We start from the raw sequence: 15,405 nt of genomic DNA, 5'->3' as shown, positions 1-15,405 counted from the left end.
GAAGGACATGATCTCGTTTGCGTGACAGATTCATGGTGTCGAAATCCCGACAGCACTCCAAGGTACGGGCAAGGCGATGACGATTATCGAACAGGAAATGTAGCACGACGATCAGGCCGATAGTCAACTACGCGCAAAACTATGGAGCGTGCAATGTCCCCGTCTGTGTGGAACTAATGACACTCCAGATCCTCGACGAACCATCCTCGTGCAATGCAGCTACGCACGATAGCCACCGGAGTCCGGCACCGAACCCAGGAATGCGACCCAATGCGAGCCCAAACATCAAGGTATTCCTTCTACAGCACAGGTCTGCCTTTCAAGATTGTCTTGTAGTTTGTCTTGGAGATGTCTTGATCCTACCGCGTCGCCATCCTATTGCCCCGATACCTTAGTGTTGATGCTGCATACCACATTTCAGCGCATTGGCCGGCACAATTTATGCAAAAGCTAGAGTGAAGGCATTAATCAGCTGCTGACACAGACGCTGAATCCAGGGGGTCAATCTGGAACTCTTCACCGTTGCACCACGCTGAGACAATGCGGAGGCTTGGCCCGCGCCCGCTGTACAAGAGAGCGCTAATGGTGAATACCCATTTCTGAGAGAATCATCAGATGCCATAGCCCTTTACCACTGGCCATAGTCTACGAAACCCTCCACCAAGATACCAAGACCACAACAACCAACAATGAACTGTACGTCCATCACGTACCGAGCCTAGGAGCTGGAGCTGATGCTACGCTGCAGTCCTGCACGCCATTGTTGCCATGCTCAACATAGCTGTCATCAGCAACGCTGCTGTGGTCAGCTATCCTCTCGAGAAAAGACCCCGCAGCAGGGAGCGAGCATACCGGACTGGTGCAAGTTGCCGACTTTCCGTTGTGGGATCTGTACGGATAAGTACAGTGATTGTCTCAAGGCCGGTTGTTGAAGATGGTCGGGCTGAAATAGGGACGTGGAGGGTACAGGCCCGATGTTCATGGGGTGGACATGCTCAATAGCGACCGCGCCGATGTGGGACGCGGTTGAAGAGGTTCTTTGCGGAGACAGACATGAAGGAGCAGTTGTTGGATAGGCAGACCACGAGCGTTGTGACGAGCTGATGCTGCTGATTACACACTGTTCCATCAGATGAACTCGGAGAAACTTTGGTCTGAGTGGCGCTCGAAGGCCAAGTCACCGCAACACGTTCCCACTCCTCATCTTGGCTTCACCGTGGAGTCTGTGTTCAGGCTTGGCCTTCTAGCTCTTCTCCAGTGTGGTTCACGACTTGCTCCCGCGTCTGCTATGCATCTGGTATGACGCCCGCGAGTCCCTCGGTTGCTTCGGTACCCTTCTTCGGGCAGCCACAGGTCCGCTCCGGGTGGTCCACCCACATGTAGTTCCAGCACTCATTGTCTCTGGTATGATCGTGCTGGAAAAACCGGTCATGAAGCTTCACCCACCGCAGCCATTTCTCAGTTCGAAAAGCTACAACACATTAGCATCCGCGTCCGACTTTCGAAATATGTTGACTTACCGCCTCTCTCACAAAGCCGCGCAAATATCTTCTATGGCTCAGCGGTGCTGACGACTCCGCCCTCTGCAGTACTGAGTGCGACTCTGATGGCATCAACGCGCGCCAGGACGACATTTTTCTCAGTCAAATGTCGGGCGATGCGGAAGATGACTTCTTGTGCCCAGAATACTTCTATGCCATTTTCAATTCGGTTTAAACGAGTAGCGTCGTAAGTGGCGGTGCTGATCAACCTGGACTTTCCCGACTCGAGTCTTTCTAGGAACTGGCGCATAAGGGTGGGGCTCTTGGAAGTGAAGTTCGAGTTCCGCCGGTAAGCGCCATTGGCTTCGGCGTGTGTCTGTCTGCTAGCCAGCAACAGCCCGGGGGCGGCGCGTTTTTGCTTGTCGATGTCGACTGTGTGGTCGGTGACGGCGAGGTCGTAGATTGTGTTACGAAGCTCCGCAGGCAGCGCGAGCAGGTGACACTTCTTGGTGGTGGTGGCCATGTTGGTCTTGTTGTGATGGTATCGAAGTTGGAGTCTGGAGTGGAAGGGAAGAGAAAGCGAAATATGTTTTCTAATGGCAAGGTGGACCCTGGCAAATCTGAATCGCGCGCGGGGAAAGACTTTTGGCATGTGACAGAACTTGGAGCTGAATTCAAGCAAACGCTTCAATTCGACCGCGAGATCTTTTGCGAGTGCTGCCTGTAGTCACTATGGATCTGACTGGTTCACTTAGTCGCTCTACCTCAGGAGCCAAGACTGCACTCTCTTGCATGTTATCGAGCGATTAGCATCCTCCCACGACTCTGACTTGGAGCTTCCGTCCGTCGGCGAGGTTCTCATATCTACCTAATGCTCCGCTATCATAGGGCAGTCGCAAACATAATCAACATTCGTCATCCAGAAGGTGCTCCAACACTTGAAATCGCTTTCGTGCGCGAATTCAAAGAATCGAGCCTGGTCCTTCGCATTCTGGAGAAGTATGTCGTAGTGCTCGAGCCTACGCGAGGCTTCCAACACACTCTTAGTCTAAACTTCAGCAGGGTGTCTTAAGGTTGATCTTACTTGCTGACTCGAGTCTGTGCAACATTGTCTGCCAGGGTGTGGCGCTACAGTGTGTCTCACCGGCGACATCCTCGAAGATGATCTTAAGCACGCCAGGGCTCAACCTGGAGACCTGCTTCCCACATAGGGATATCGCCATCAGGAACAGATCCATCTGCGCGAAGAATGCCGAGGCTAATCGCTCATATCGGAGGCGGTTCCCGCCCTGTGAGTCAAAGACAACCGCGCTGACAAATTTGAGCTTGCTGGAGTCCAGAGCTGCCAAGAATGTCTCGATCCTCGACGTGGACTTGCTCCTGAACTCGCTTTTGCGCCAGTAAGCACCCGCAGCCTCCGAGTTGACCTGCTTGCAGCAAAGTAGGGGAGGCGGGACGCGGTAGTTGTGGTCGAGGTCGACAATGCCGGTGAACACGAGGTCATAGATGTTGTTGCGCAGTTCCGGAGATAGTCTCAGCAGGCGAGACTGGTTAGTGGCAGCCATGTTGGGCGGTAGATATTGCAAGTGAGATGTCGTGTGTGTTGTGAAGCAGTTTCAGAAACACGTGGAAGAGAAGCGAGGGGTTCTCGCTGCAGGTTCGAGCTTTAGCTTTGACATGTGACGGAAACGGCAGGGGTTGCTGACCTCCCTGCAAACCCTGCGTCGCGCTTGCCTTACTCGTCGCAGCCGCCTCAACGAGGTATTATTTTACTTGCATCCTTTAGGTGATTCTTACAGCAATGGTGCTGCTTGGTGTTTGCAGCCTCATCCTCCTTCCGACCGCCCTTCCGTCGCTCAAGAATTGATGTACGCGTCTACTTTCTTCGCGCAGGTACAATCTCTGCCTTACTCCTCTTTGATCCGCGGGCACTTGCAACGATCCCGAGTACCCCATTCGATGTTCCAGCACTTGGACGGAAATTCGTGCGCATGATCGAAAAATCGCGACTGCCTTGCGATCATTTCCAACCAGCCATTCTCGTCCAGGCCACGATCACGGAGTTGCGCAGGTGCTGTAGCATGTTAGTATAATATGCAACAGAGCTGAAACCAGACTATGCCACATACATAGTTTAAGGATGCTGCTGTGGAATGATTCCCAGGGAGCGCTGCTGGCATCGAAGTTGTTGTCGGCGGTCTCGAAACTTGCCATGAGTGCAGAGTCCTGTGGCATCGGTCCACTGCGGCCGGATTCGCATTCCATGTAGATGAACAGCCTCGTCTGCGCATTGTGTGCCGATAACACTAGTCTGACATCGGGTGATATGTTGGCAAGGTCCGACTCGTGGCGGTCGTCAAGGATCACGCGGTTGATGAGGGCCAGCTTTTCCGCCGGAATCTTGCCAAGCGCTTTTCTGATACTTGAGAAGGTGGTGCTGCGGAAGGTGATGAGCCGCAGATAGGTACCATGTGTCTCGGCGTATGTCTGCTTGCAGGCCATGATGATGCCGGGAGCTGTATTTGTACTGTCCAGGGAGACTGTGTTGTCGGTGAAGGTGAGCTCGAAGATCCAGTTGCGTAGCTCCGCAGGGAGTTCCAGGAGATTACACCCGTTCGTGGTGGCCATCATGTATCTGTGGAGGTACGTGATGTTATGTGATGGTAGTTTTGGTAGAAGGATCTGTGTGAAACAAGCGCGAAGTAGAAAAGAAGTGGCAGGGATTGAGTTTCAAGGTTTGACATGTGACGCGTTAAGCGAAGGCAGCAAACGGGCGATTGCCGCACCTCGAATCGCTACAAAAGTGGCAGGAGCGCTCGACAAGAGTTCTTCCATGGCCGAGTACCTAGGTACAATATGGCCAACACAAGACTCTTCGTTATCCAGCTCCTTTCTCTCAAATACCATGACTCCCCACCGCTTCACTCTCCCTCCTTCACCGGACACCCACACCGATACCCCGGCACAACACACCACTCCGCACCCCAACACTTTTCACGATCCAAATGCTCATACTCAAAGAAGTGCGACTGATCCGCCACAGTCTTCACCAATTTGCCCATCTCACGCGAGCACTGCTTGAGTTGTCCAACCTGATTACCTCTGTCCCTGTCCGACGTGCTTCCTTCTTTCACGCCCAGACCTGATCCTTCGCGCTTGCCCAGTAACTTCCCAAACTCCTGCCAGGGCGTACTACTCGTAACAACCTCCCCATCGGCACTCACGAACGGCGCCTTCATCTTGAGACCTGCTGGGAGTATGATCCCAGTGTTGCGCAGCCAGTTCTCTGCCCAGAAAAGGTTCCATTGGGCCATGAAAGCCGAGTACGCGATTCCAGTAAGCTTGCGAAGCGCTGATCCAGACATAGCGGTAGTACCCCTACCGTATGTGACGGTCGAGATTAGTCCGAGTCTCGTTGGTCCAACGCGTGCGAGGAAGTCCGGAATCATACGAATGTCCCTGCTCTTGAACTCGGACAATGTCCAGTATGCGCCCTGGGCTTCCGAGTTGATCTGTTTGCAGGTGAGAAGGAGGGGCGGTGTTGTGGTGGAGGCGCCGAGTTCGACGACGGTGTCGGTAAAGGCGAGGTCCCAGACGCGGTTGCGTAGTTCTGCTGGGAGTAGAAGTAGGTGGCATTTCTTGGCGGTTGCGGCCTCGTTTGGTGGACGCTGTTTGCGGAAAAGTGCTTTTAGTCGCTGCATTGTTGTGGTCGGTGGTTTGATGGAGTTGGCGAGGAATGACTGTTGTTCGCGATCGAAATACCGGCGCGGTCTGAAGCTCGGACAGTGAATGTGAGCGGAATCCTTGTCCGCAACTTTCTCCTTCACCGGGACGCTTTCACGTGTCAGCGTTGATGTTTCCTCTCCCGGCTAGATCGTTCACGTTAGCGAGTCGCCACCCGAGGGATTGTTCAGATCCTTTGTGTTCATCGTATGTATTCCACACTGTATCTATAACTACAATACTTTCCTGTTAAGTTACGACAACGACCTGACCTTTTTATACATCCAACTCGATACCTTCACACTCGGCGCGTCGAAAGTTTTCGTTCCGATCTCTGCAGCGTACAGAAAGATCGGTATGCTGATCGCCGCGCAAAACAAGAAGTTTGGCTCCAGACCACTAGGTCCACCGTCAGGTAAAGGCCACCAGGGTAAGTCGTGCCACTTGTTATGTAGGCGACCGAACCGCACAAAAGATGCGAGATCCGTGGGTGACTTGACGCCTGTCAGGAAGAACAGGCGCTCTGACAGGATGCCGATCAGGGGCCCGTGGACCAGGTATAGAGCGTAGGAGTGGCGGCCGAGGTCCATAAACTGTCAGCGTACGTTCCATGAAGTTACAAACAGCAAAGAATTACTCACACTGCGCTGGTGCTGTCTCGAAGATCCACTTGGCCCACGGAATGTTGTTGATCGCCACGACCGTTAAGAAGGCCGCCCAGAAGATGTAGAACCACCTGTAAGTAGGCATGTCCGTGATCTCGGTATACGCCTTCGGAATCAACTTCGAAAGCGTTATCCATCCAGGGCAAGTGCCCAGAATCTCTTCGGGCTTTTGCCAGTCTGCAGATGGCTGCCCTCCCAGAAACATACCACAAACCAGGAAAATATGGGCTATTATCTGTGTAGCTCTCTTGTTCTTCCTGAAGTACCGCGTGAGTCCATTCCACGGCAGGTCCACCGGATCGCCCTCCTCCGCAAGTAAGTCGAATTCTCCTAGCAGCATACCAGCAAAGAAGCAAGCATACCACGCTCCAGGCGAGAGAATTTCCAGATAGTATGTCATCCCCACCGTCAGCAAGATCCTCCCTCGATTCGCCACCTGATGCATGGTGAACAGCCACACGAAAATGAACATCGACCCCCTCAACTCCACCGGAATCGTCCAACTGTGGAAATTATACCACGAAAACAGCAACTTCTCCCTGAAGAAGAACATGAAATACATCATGTCCCTAAACCAGTTGAATGTCTCCCACACAATATTCGTCTGCTGACTGCCCCATGGCATTTCAATCCCAAAAATGTGCCAGCTCGCCATCAGAATGCCCGTACTCCAGATCACCGGCAAGAACAATCGTCCCGGTCGTCGAAACATGGCTGAATTGACTGCATCGATGAATTCCGGCTTCTTTCCCTCGTGAAGGAGCTTGATCAAACGTCTTGGCACGACGTACCCGCTCACGATGAAGAACAGTCCCACAGAATAATGTCCGCCCGTAAACGGAATGCGAATAAATGGCAGCGTCACAAAGTGATCATTGCGTTTATTAAATCCCAAGTCCGCGTTATAGCAAAGTTCCATACCGGGGTGGACGTAGACCGACAAATGCATGAAGCAAACCGTGAGCGCGGCAACGCCACGTAGCCCGTCCAGCCATGAAGTCGAACTCCCACGACGTTCGCTCGCGACTTTGCGGCGTGTTAGAATCTCCGGACGCAGGAAGTCCACAAGAGTCCAGAAGATGTGTGGGAGGGAGAGGTTGAGCTTGTTGTATTGGAGATCCATTTTCTCGAGGGGGCCGGGGAGCCAGGTTCCGCCACTGCTGGCACTGGAATTGGGCGATTCCAACAGGCCGGTCATTGCTTAGCACAGCAGTCCTATCGCTGTGCGCACGCTATGGCGGTCGATGGTTCAATGGCCGGGGCTGATGGTGAGTGTAGATCTGTTGTTGATGATGATGTGAAGAAACGCGAGAAGGAGACGTTGACCAAGAAGTGCGGTATTACCCAGCGCCACAGGATCGTCTCCAGCAAGCAGGAACAGATCGAATAAAAGTCTAAATTGCAAAGCCTCGGCGGGGCGTCGACGCGTACAGTCCTGGGCATAGTTTTTACAACCCCTGTATTTACGCTAACCACTTCCGGCTATCCATGTCCATCTCAGAAGGTGTTGCTACCTTCAATCTCACTATCAAGAATGGGCCAAGCTCACACCTAAGGACATACAACGTATATGCAAGAGTATGCGAGAACGCTGCGAGGCAGTAATAGCCAACAATGGAGGACACACCAGGTGGTGAGCTACGCTAAGCAGTGGATACATCCATCCTAATGAGGAAAGATAGAAGAACAGGGGTTGTAGAAACTATGCCCAGGACTGTACGCAAGCCAATTGGCTGCCGCCGCGGCTGAGCTCCCGTCTTGGAACAACGACTTCCCGGCTGGGAAGCGCAATGCGGAGTAGTCAGCAACTTCATGTGTCACCAAAAGGGACACCTCAGACATGGACCGCACGATACTATATAGACATCTCGCGTGGTGAATTGCACCATGCATGTTCTGTAAACTGTATCGTCCCCTACTTCATCCCCATCAATGCGCAAACCTAAAATCCAACCTCTTCGCCCCCTCATCCTTCGAATTCTGTACATAATCCACCTTCTCCTCCCCGCTCAGCTTCGCCCAACCCTCTTCCCTTCTCGCATTCCTCTTGATATAGTAATACTTCACGCCCACAAACAGCACAATGTTGAAACAACATATTCCGAGTAAGATGCGATTACCTCTAACATAATACGGCCGATCATCGTCGCGATAGATATTCACTCCAATAATATTGCCCGTCTGGACAAACATATTATACAACGCCGCCGAAACCGCACGCGTATGGACGGAGTTAGCCTGCGCGAGTTCCAGGACACGACGATGGCGTGGCAGTACGGGTAGGATAGGAGGCCAGTGAGGAGAGCGTAGCGCACCCAGTCGCTGGCATTGCTGCCTAGGGCGACGAGGGCAGCGAGCCTGTCAAAACGACGATTAGAACATCTCTCTCTGTCTCAGAATGTCTCAGGGGAATCGGGTTCCAGTCGGGGCAAAATACCATGGGAATATCCAGATGTTGGAGGTACTGGAGACGAAAGCGCGTTCGCCCAGCCGCTCGGAGATCCAGGAGATGATGAGGAGGTTTACGCCGAAGAGGGATTGGGAGGGGATTGTGAGGAGGTTGGCGTTGAAAGTGCTGAAGCCCATTTGGCGGAGGATGTAGGAGAGGTAGTTTTGTGGTGGGGAGGGTGGGATGTAGTTGGTGAGTCCGACGAGGTAGAGCGGCCAGAGGTCGTAGTCCTTGATGGCGCTCCAGAGTCGTGCAAGGCCGACGGCTTGGCGGTTGTTCATGTCGCCCTTACTGGGATCGTCGCGGAGTAGGCGGTTGACTAGGATTTTCTCCTCGCGCTCGGTGAACCAGCCGTTCTTGCCGCGGAGCCAGCCTTTGGTTTGGCAGATGCTTGCGGACATAAGACCCCATGATGCGAGTCCGATACAGGCTGTAATGGAGCCTTCGATGAAAAACAGCCATTGCCAGCCGGACCAGCCTTGAAGACCTCGCATTTGCAGGATACCGGCCGCCAGCAGTGATCCGAGGATGTTGCAAGTACTCAGGACTGTCCAGGACCAAGACAGCCGGATTGGCAGTTCCTTGCTCTTGTACCAGTAAGTAATGTAGAGGACAGTGTCGGGTATGAAGCCTCCCATCAAGAGACCTAGTATGCAGCGACAAGCATAGTACCCGGCTTTGTTGGTCAAGCCAGCTTGTGCGGCAGACGTTATAGACCAACCAAAGATGATGAAGGGGATCCTAATGTCTGGTCCAAGTTTCTTCGAGATCAGGCCTGACGGTAGCTCAGCGGCGAGGAACGACACAAGGAAGATCGTTTGGCCGTAGTTGAAGTCGTTCGTAGTCATGCCCAGCTCTTTTAACATGTCGTCACTGATGGCTGTAGCATGTTAGTGGAATTTAGTTGTATGGCGTAGATGAATGGCATACCTCGGTTGACGTTACGTCTGTTCAGATCCAGAGCCAGAAACATAAGCAGGGAAGTGGTCTGGCAGAAGCACGATATCGACGCGGTGTCACGTGACCGAATTCAGGGTCCGACACCTCAACTTTCAGAACAGCTTCGTAGACACTTCTATAGCATCGACATCACTACCACTTTTCTAGTGACCTACGTAGGGAGAAGTATAGCCTTATATAGGCTCTCTTTACGGGGCGTAGATATAGGCTACGGGCAGAGCGGGTAAACTAATCCCGAGGCGGATAGAGTAACACCTTAACCGCGCGTAGGCGGGTAACCTACGACGGATACTAGGGGCCTACAGGACGACACCGACGGATACGGTAGAGATAGAGACCGGAACACCCCCGATAGCCTAATATATAAGGGGAATAAGAACCTAGTACGCCGTAAAGATAAGTAACTATCTAGTATAGACTACTATCTAAGAGGTAAAGAGGAAGATCGCGAACCGCTAGTAGAGAAGACCCGGATATAGGACAAGCTAAAAGGAGGACGACCTTAAGACCTTCGTAGCCGTATAAGTAAGTACTAAATAGTAGGAGCGGAAAGTAGAGGAGTAGAGAGTCCGCTAGGCCTATAGGAGTAAGGTAAAGACCTAGAGCCTCGTAGAATAAGTAGTAAGCTACCTATAGAAGTAGGAATAGAAAAAGAGACCCTCTAAGATAATAGGTCTAATAGTACTTCGAACCTTCTAGAGACATAACTACTCACTATATAAGGACCTTACTAGGGCTAAAGTAAGTATACCGATCTAAATTAGGTCCGAATATATCGGGTTAAGGGCCTACCTATTTAGAAGACACGTACTAGACATCGAGAGCTTAGCTTACTAATATAGCTACCTATTATAAAACCCGGAGTATATACTACTACGGTACCCGTAGTAGGTAAGCGGTAGGGATACGTAGAAATATTAAGTAGAGAGAAGGGACTATAAGTCCCTTATTAAAGACAAAGATAATATCCGCCGGATTATACGGTAGATACTACGACAAGGTTTCTTCTAACAATTTAGCCTAGTAAAGGAGACGGAAGAGTAGATAGATAAGAGGCGGAAGCTAGAGGGATTATAGATAGGGTAGTTATTAGGGTAGGCCTATAATACTAGCGTACCCTTAATAAGGAAAGCGTAAGGTATAGGGACGAGAGATAGGACCTATAGGAGAGAGGAGGGTTTTTTACCGATATAGTTTCCCCTTTATATATAGTGTAGATGACTAACTACCCTAGTAAGCAAGGGCGCGCCTAGTGACCTTAGGATAGCTTACGCGTAGGTGTATATACTTGCCGGTCCGCGGGCCGTAAAATATATATAGTAATCCTAAAAGTTAATAAATCTAAAATTTTTAGATTCCCGTTTTTTCGCCTTATAGAGAGATTCTTCGTAAATCCTTACCTTCCTACTAAGGTTACCTCCTAGCTATATATGTCTTAGTAGTACCCCTATATACCCCTACTACGTAATTAACCGTTAAAGGTTAACGAGATTTGACGCGTAAATTTCAGGGTCGAAAGGGGCCCTCGACTCGTTAATAATAGTAAATAAGATAGCATAGCTACATAGGCTATAGGGCACTATAACAGCTTAATAAAATATCTATCTTTCTATATAGGCTCTCTTCGACAATATACTTAAGTCGCTAATCTATTTGTTATTAGCGTACTAGTCGCTATCGCTATTACTAAGCTAAGAAGCTATTATAGTAAACGCTAAGAGGTTATTAATTAACCTATAATATAGTCACTATATCGTTCTAGTATAGCTTACTAGTAGATACTAGTATTCGGAAGCTCTAGTCTAGTAGTAAGCGGTTATTAGTAATCGTTAGGCCTATATCGCTAGTATCTAGCTCTAATAGCCTAGTTAACGAGTACTATCTAGTAGAGACCTCTAGTAAGCCCTAGTAACTCTACGTTATTAAGCTATACGTAGTACGCGGATTAGCTACGCTAGACCTATTATTATTAACTTTACTAATAACTAGTCTACTATTACACACCCCCTAGTATATCTATCTCTTAAGGTCGAGCTAGAGATATCTCCTATAAGAGCTAAACGAAACACAATAATAAACGAAGGGGCGATAGCGTCGTAAAAGTAAAGAGCGCCCTCGAAGGGTAGTAAATAAAGGGAGACGCGCGGAGTAACGACGCGCCCGGGAGAAATAGAATACGGAGACTATCTACTATAACGACTATAACAACTATAAGCTACTAACTAGAAGAACTAGTATACGAAACACGATATAGATACGGTAGGATATACCGCGATTATATACGAAATTATAGCTACCCTCGTAAGCGCTAATCTACCCTACGAACGCGTAATCCGTAGCCTCCTCGAGAGCTTAGCTAAAGCGATCTAGGAGCTACTACAGGCAACGAAGGCGCTAGCGCTAGTAAAGGAAGTAATAAACGCGGACCTCCTACGGGAGATCTAGGCGCTAGAAAGAGCTAGGCCGGCGATATATACCTAAGCGGCTATAGTAGCCGTAGAGTAACTAACGTATCGCGTTAAGCTAGTTTAGCGCGAGGTTACGATATATATAGACATCCCTAAAGAAAGAGAGCGGGTAGCGGTACTATCGTACTAACGCCTCGTAGAGTAGGCGCGCTAGGCTAGTAAATAAGACATTATTATAGCCTAGAAGCTAAAGAGTAGAGACGTACGCTATACTCTCGTAACTATAGCGGGGAGACCGACGCTACTATAGAGCGTAGCCTAGGCGGTCGAGGTACTAAACGCGAGGAGCGTAGCGCCGGTCGCGCTAGTATACTAGGCTCTTATATACGGTGTCCGAGTTAATACCTTCCTAGTAGACACTAGCCCGGTAGCGATAGGAGAGGCTATCGTAAAAGACAACTAGGCTACTATCCTAGGCCTCGTTATTACCCGGGCGTACTAGCTAAAGAAGCCGGAACAAATAGAGCGGAAATACTCGTCGCTTATACTCGCGTTTAAGTATAATAGTTAGAGGACTACGGAATACTAGAAGAGACTCGAGCTGACCGATTTTCGCCTTTATATCGCTAAATACGACACATTCGAAAGCTCTTATCAAGGCTATTCTAACGATCTATAAAGTAGGCTACTACCTCTAGAATTAAGGGAGTTCTACCTTATTTAATTTAGATAGCTTAAAGTTCTCTTCACCCTATTTCTTTAGCTCTAAACGCCGCGGAGGTGCCTAGCTATATTAGGCAACTCCTAGGTAATAGTAGCCTAGGCTACGGCACTACCGGCGCCTACGGCTCTATAGGCGAAGCTCCCCTAAGACAACTAGTAGTAACTTATAGAGGACGAAAAAAGTATAGAAACTAACGATTAGCTCCTATACCGGTCTCTATAGGTAATAATTACTTAGCTACGTACGGCGCTTATACTATCGTATTACCGAGGGCAATAAGAAATAAGGACGACGTCTTAGGCGATTAATAAGGCCACCCGGAATTAACACCCCTATAGCTAGGTATTGGTCGCGGCATTAATACTAGGCCCCCGCCTAACGTACGATATAGTTACGATCCGTATTATAGTAAAGGAAGACTAGGCCGAAGTTACGAAGCTATCTAATAAGGAGCTCGCCTAACGAATTAATTAACTAGGGGTGGTCGTAGTGAACTAATAGTCTAACGGTACTCTATAGATCTATACTAGCTCTACTACTACTAGGAGGTACCTAGAGGTATAGCTATAGTAGGTATCTAAGGTTACGGCATTAGCGAAGGTCTTAACGAAGCAATTTACGATCCTAGTCTACGACATACCTAAGGAGTTCGACCTAACTAACTAAGGTCACCTACGTACTCTCTAAGAGGACAACCCGGTCACTCTTAACTCTCTAATCTAGAAGGCGACTTGGCTCTATAGGAAATGGCTAGAAGGTAAGAAGGCCTCGGCGCTAATAGTATAGCTATAAGACGCGAAAGCGGCAGATCTAGCGATAGAACAAGGCCTGATCTAGTAATATAGCCTTAAGATAGTAGAAAAGCACTCCTTATCCTTTCGTGTCCTCTAATACTTTAAATACTAATAGTATAGACACTAAACCTATACGTATATAAACAAGTAGGCCTACTCGAACTATATAGGAGACTATATATCTAGGGACTATATATTGGCTACGAGACGGTATACGAACTGTCCGGGGCACTACCTATCGTATAGCGCGGAATGCCTATAGCGGAAACTAGTAAGAAACAAGGCAATTACAAACAGAACCGTCGCCCTAAGATTCTACGGCGAGCGTAAGGCTAGTCTATACCGGAACTAGCTAGCGGCGGTCGGGTATAAGCGCCCTAGGGCCGAGAATAATATAAAGGATACGTAACCTAGGGCGTACGGGAGGCTACGTACTCTACTAGCTACGACGAGGGAATCTGACTAGGCCCGGCTCCCCTTTAGTATATAGCCGATAGGCGTAGACTAGGACGTATAAGGTAGTAGGACATAGGACATTATAGAGGAAATGATTATCGATAACGATAACTAGCCTCGATACGCTTAGTATTATCTAGTATAACGTTAACTATAGCAAGGATATAGTCTAGAACCATTTCCTATACGAGGCGGACCCGTACGTCTACTACGTCCTAGTAATCTAGGAGCTATAGATTAACCCGTACTATAAGAGACTAAAGACCTACAAGTTACTAGGCTATACGATATGCCTACGAAGCGACGGTAGACCCCGTACGTACTTCTATATTAGCAAGGACATACTAGAATCTAAATAGGAGGTAGTATACTACGTAGACGAAGAAGGCGGGGGCAATATTACCTCCCTCTACGTAGGTAGTACCTAGATATACAACTTATATATATAACCGCTAGCCTCGAGGTCTAGCCGCGACCTTAGGGTCTATAGACACCTAGATAGTACGCTTAAGAGACAAGGGTACTATATCGTAGTAGGAGACTTTAATATATACTACCCTTCCTAGGAAAGCCTTATATAGCCGTACCCTATAGCCGACGAAGTACTCGACTTAATAGCGAGTAACGTAATTGCCCTTAATACCCTAAAGGAACTAGGTACCTAGAAGAAAGGGGGACTCTAAGATACGATCGACCTCTCCTAGATCTTAGATAGCTACTACTATATAGTAACCTACTATAGAATCGAATATAAACTCGAGGCGTCGTTAGACTATATACTTATTAGGACCTCTATTACGATATAGATATAATATATACTAGTAAGAACCCCTAAGCTAAACTAGGGAACGGCCTACTAGGCTAATATTTTCTCGATAACTCCGAGAGGCTAGTCTAGATCGCGTAGTAGTAATATAATAGTAAAGACGAGATCGACGAGGTAGTCTAAGGGTTAATAGACGAAATAAGAAAAGCGACCTTACTTTACGTTCCGCTTATCTAACTAACGATATAGTCTAAACTATACTAGACGCCGAAGTGTACTACGGTAGTAAGAGAAGTAAGGAGAGCCCGCCGGGTATAGACGAGTAGCTATAGCGAGGAGGCCTAGAACGTATATAGGGAGGTATAGTAATAGAAGAAAGCTAGAATACGGAGGGAGAAAGCAGTCGGCTAGAGAGCTATAGTAGAAGAAATCGCCGATAAGCTAGCGAGGATATAGAAGCTAGTAAAATAGGCCCGATAGGACCCTATATAGGGCCCCTCCTTCTCTATCCTAGCGCTATAATCGCCTAGTAGCCCGGTTAACGGCCCCGAGGCTAAGGCGCGTCTACTAGCTAGTAAGTTCTTCCCGCCCTAGTCGAGGCTAATCTAAGCAATATAAATAGCTCTACTCTCCTAGCCCCTAGTATCGCGGTCTAATAGAATATATCCGAGGGAGAAGTTACCTCTATACTTAGAAAGTTACCGGCGAAGAAAGCCCCGGGGCCGGATAGGATCCTAAACGAGCTACTAAAGAAGTATAGAGATTAACTAGCCCTAGTAGTCGTAGCGATCTTTAACGCCTACCTATAGACCGGATACTACCTAATAGTATTTAAACAATCGACGACAGTAGTCCTACGAAAGCCGTAAAAGGAAGACTATACGTAGGTAAAGTCGTACCGCCTAATTGCGCTCCTTAATACTCTTAGGAAGGCGCTTAAGAAGCTAGTTATAACGAGACTCTCCGAGGCGGTAGAGGA

At 48.9% G+C, this 15,405-nt stretch overlaps 6 protein-coding genes across 6 annotated transcripts; 1 reads left to right on the top strand and 5 right to left on the bottom strand.

Moving 5' to 3' along the window:
- Positions 1–689: 689 nt before the first annotated feature.
- On the top strand, positions 690–1,002 carry CLAFUR5_20068 (uncharacterized protein; the record flags this gene model as incomplete). Its single annotated transcript, XM_059462913.1, has 2 exons — positions 690–696; positions 749–1,002. The coding sequence occupies 2 exons, from the start codon at positions 690–692 to the stop codon at positions 1,000–1,002; spliced, it is 261 nt and encodes an 86-aa protein (XP_059319076.1).
- Positions 1,003–1,551: 549 nt separating this feature from the next.
- On the bottom strand, positions 1,552–2,004 carry CLAFUR5_10936 (uncharacterized protein; the record flags this gene model as incomplete). The annotated part of the gene is made up of 1 exon (XM_047910084.1): positions 1,552–2,004. One exon carries the CDS (start codon positions 2,002–2,004, stop codon positions 1,552–1,554), a length of 453 nt encoding a protein of 150 aa, XP_047765175.1.
- A 345-nt stretch (positions 2,005–2,349) lies between these two features.
- On the bottom strand, positions 2,350–3,046 carry CLAFUR5_10935 (uncharacterized protein; the record flags this gene model as incomplete). The annotated part of the gene is made up of 2 exons (XM_047910083.1): positions 2,350–2,510; positions 2,566–3,046. The coding sequence occupies 2 exons, from the start codon at positions 3,044–3,046 to the stop codon at positions 2,350–2,352; spliced, it is 642 nt and encodes a 213-aa protein (XP_047765176.1).
- Positions 3,047–3,388: 342 nt separating this feature from the next.
- On the bottom strand, positions 3,389–3,746 carry CLAFUR5_10934 (uncharacterized protein; the record flags this gene model as incomplete). The annotated part of the gene is made up of 2 exons (XM_047910082.1): positions 3,389–3,555; positions 3,611–3,746. The coding sequence occupies 2 exons, from the start codon at positions 3,744–3,746 to the stop codon at positions 3,389–3,391; spliced, it is 303 nt and encodes a 100-aa protein (XP_047765177.1).
- Positions 3,747–5,458: 1,712 nt separating this feature from the next.
- CLAFUR5_10933 (O-acetyltransferase PaAT-1) lies at positions 5,459–6,992 on the bottom strand (the record flags this gene model as incomplete). The annotated part of the gene is made up of 2 exons (XM_047910081.1): positions 5,459–5,790; positions 5,846–6,992. 2 exons carry the CDS (start codon positions 6,990–6,992, stop codon positions 5,459–5,461), a joined length of 1,479 nt encoding a protein of 492 aa, XP_047765178.1.
- Positions 6,993–8,272: 1,280 nt separating this feature from the next.
- CLAFUR5_10932 (uncharacterized protein) lies at positions 8,273–9,291 on the bottom strand (the record flags this gene model as incomplete). Its single annotated transcript, XM_047910080.1, has 2 exons — positions 8,273–9,198; positions 9,249–9,291. The coding sequence occupies 2 exons, from the start codon at positions 9,289–9,291 to the stop codon at positions 8,273–8,275; spliced, it is 969 nt and encodes a 322-aa protein (XP_047765179.1).
- Between the last annotated feature and the right edge of the window lie 6,114 nt (positions 9,292–15,405).

Source organism: Fulvia fulva, chromosome 8 (genome assembly GCF_020509005.1).
Source record: "Fulvia fulva chromosome 8, complete sequence".
NCBI classification, from domain to species: Eukaryota; Fungi; Ascomycota; class Dothideomycetes; order Mycosphaerellales; family Mycosphaerellaceae; genus Fulvia; species Fulvia fulva.
The sequence above is the reverse complement of the archived record's forward strand: the minus strand, read 5'-3'. Positions and strand labels throughout refer to the sequence as shown.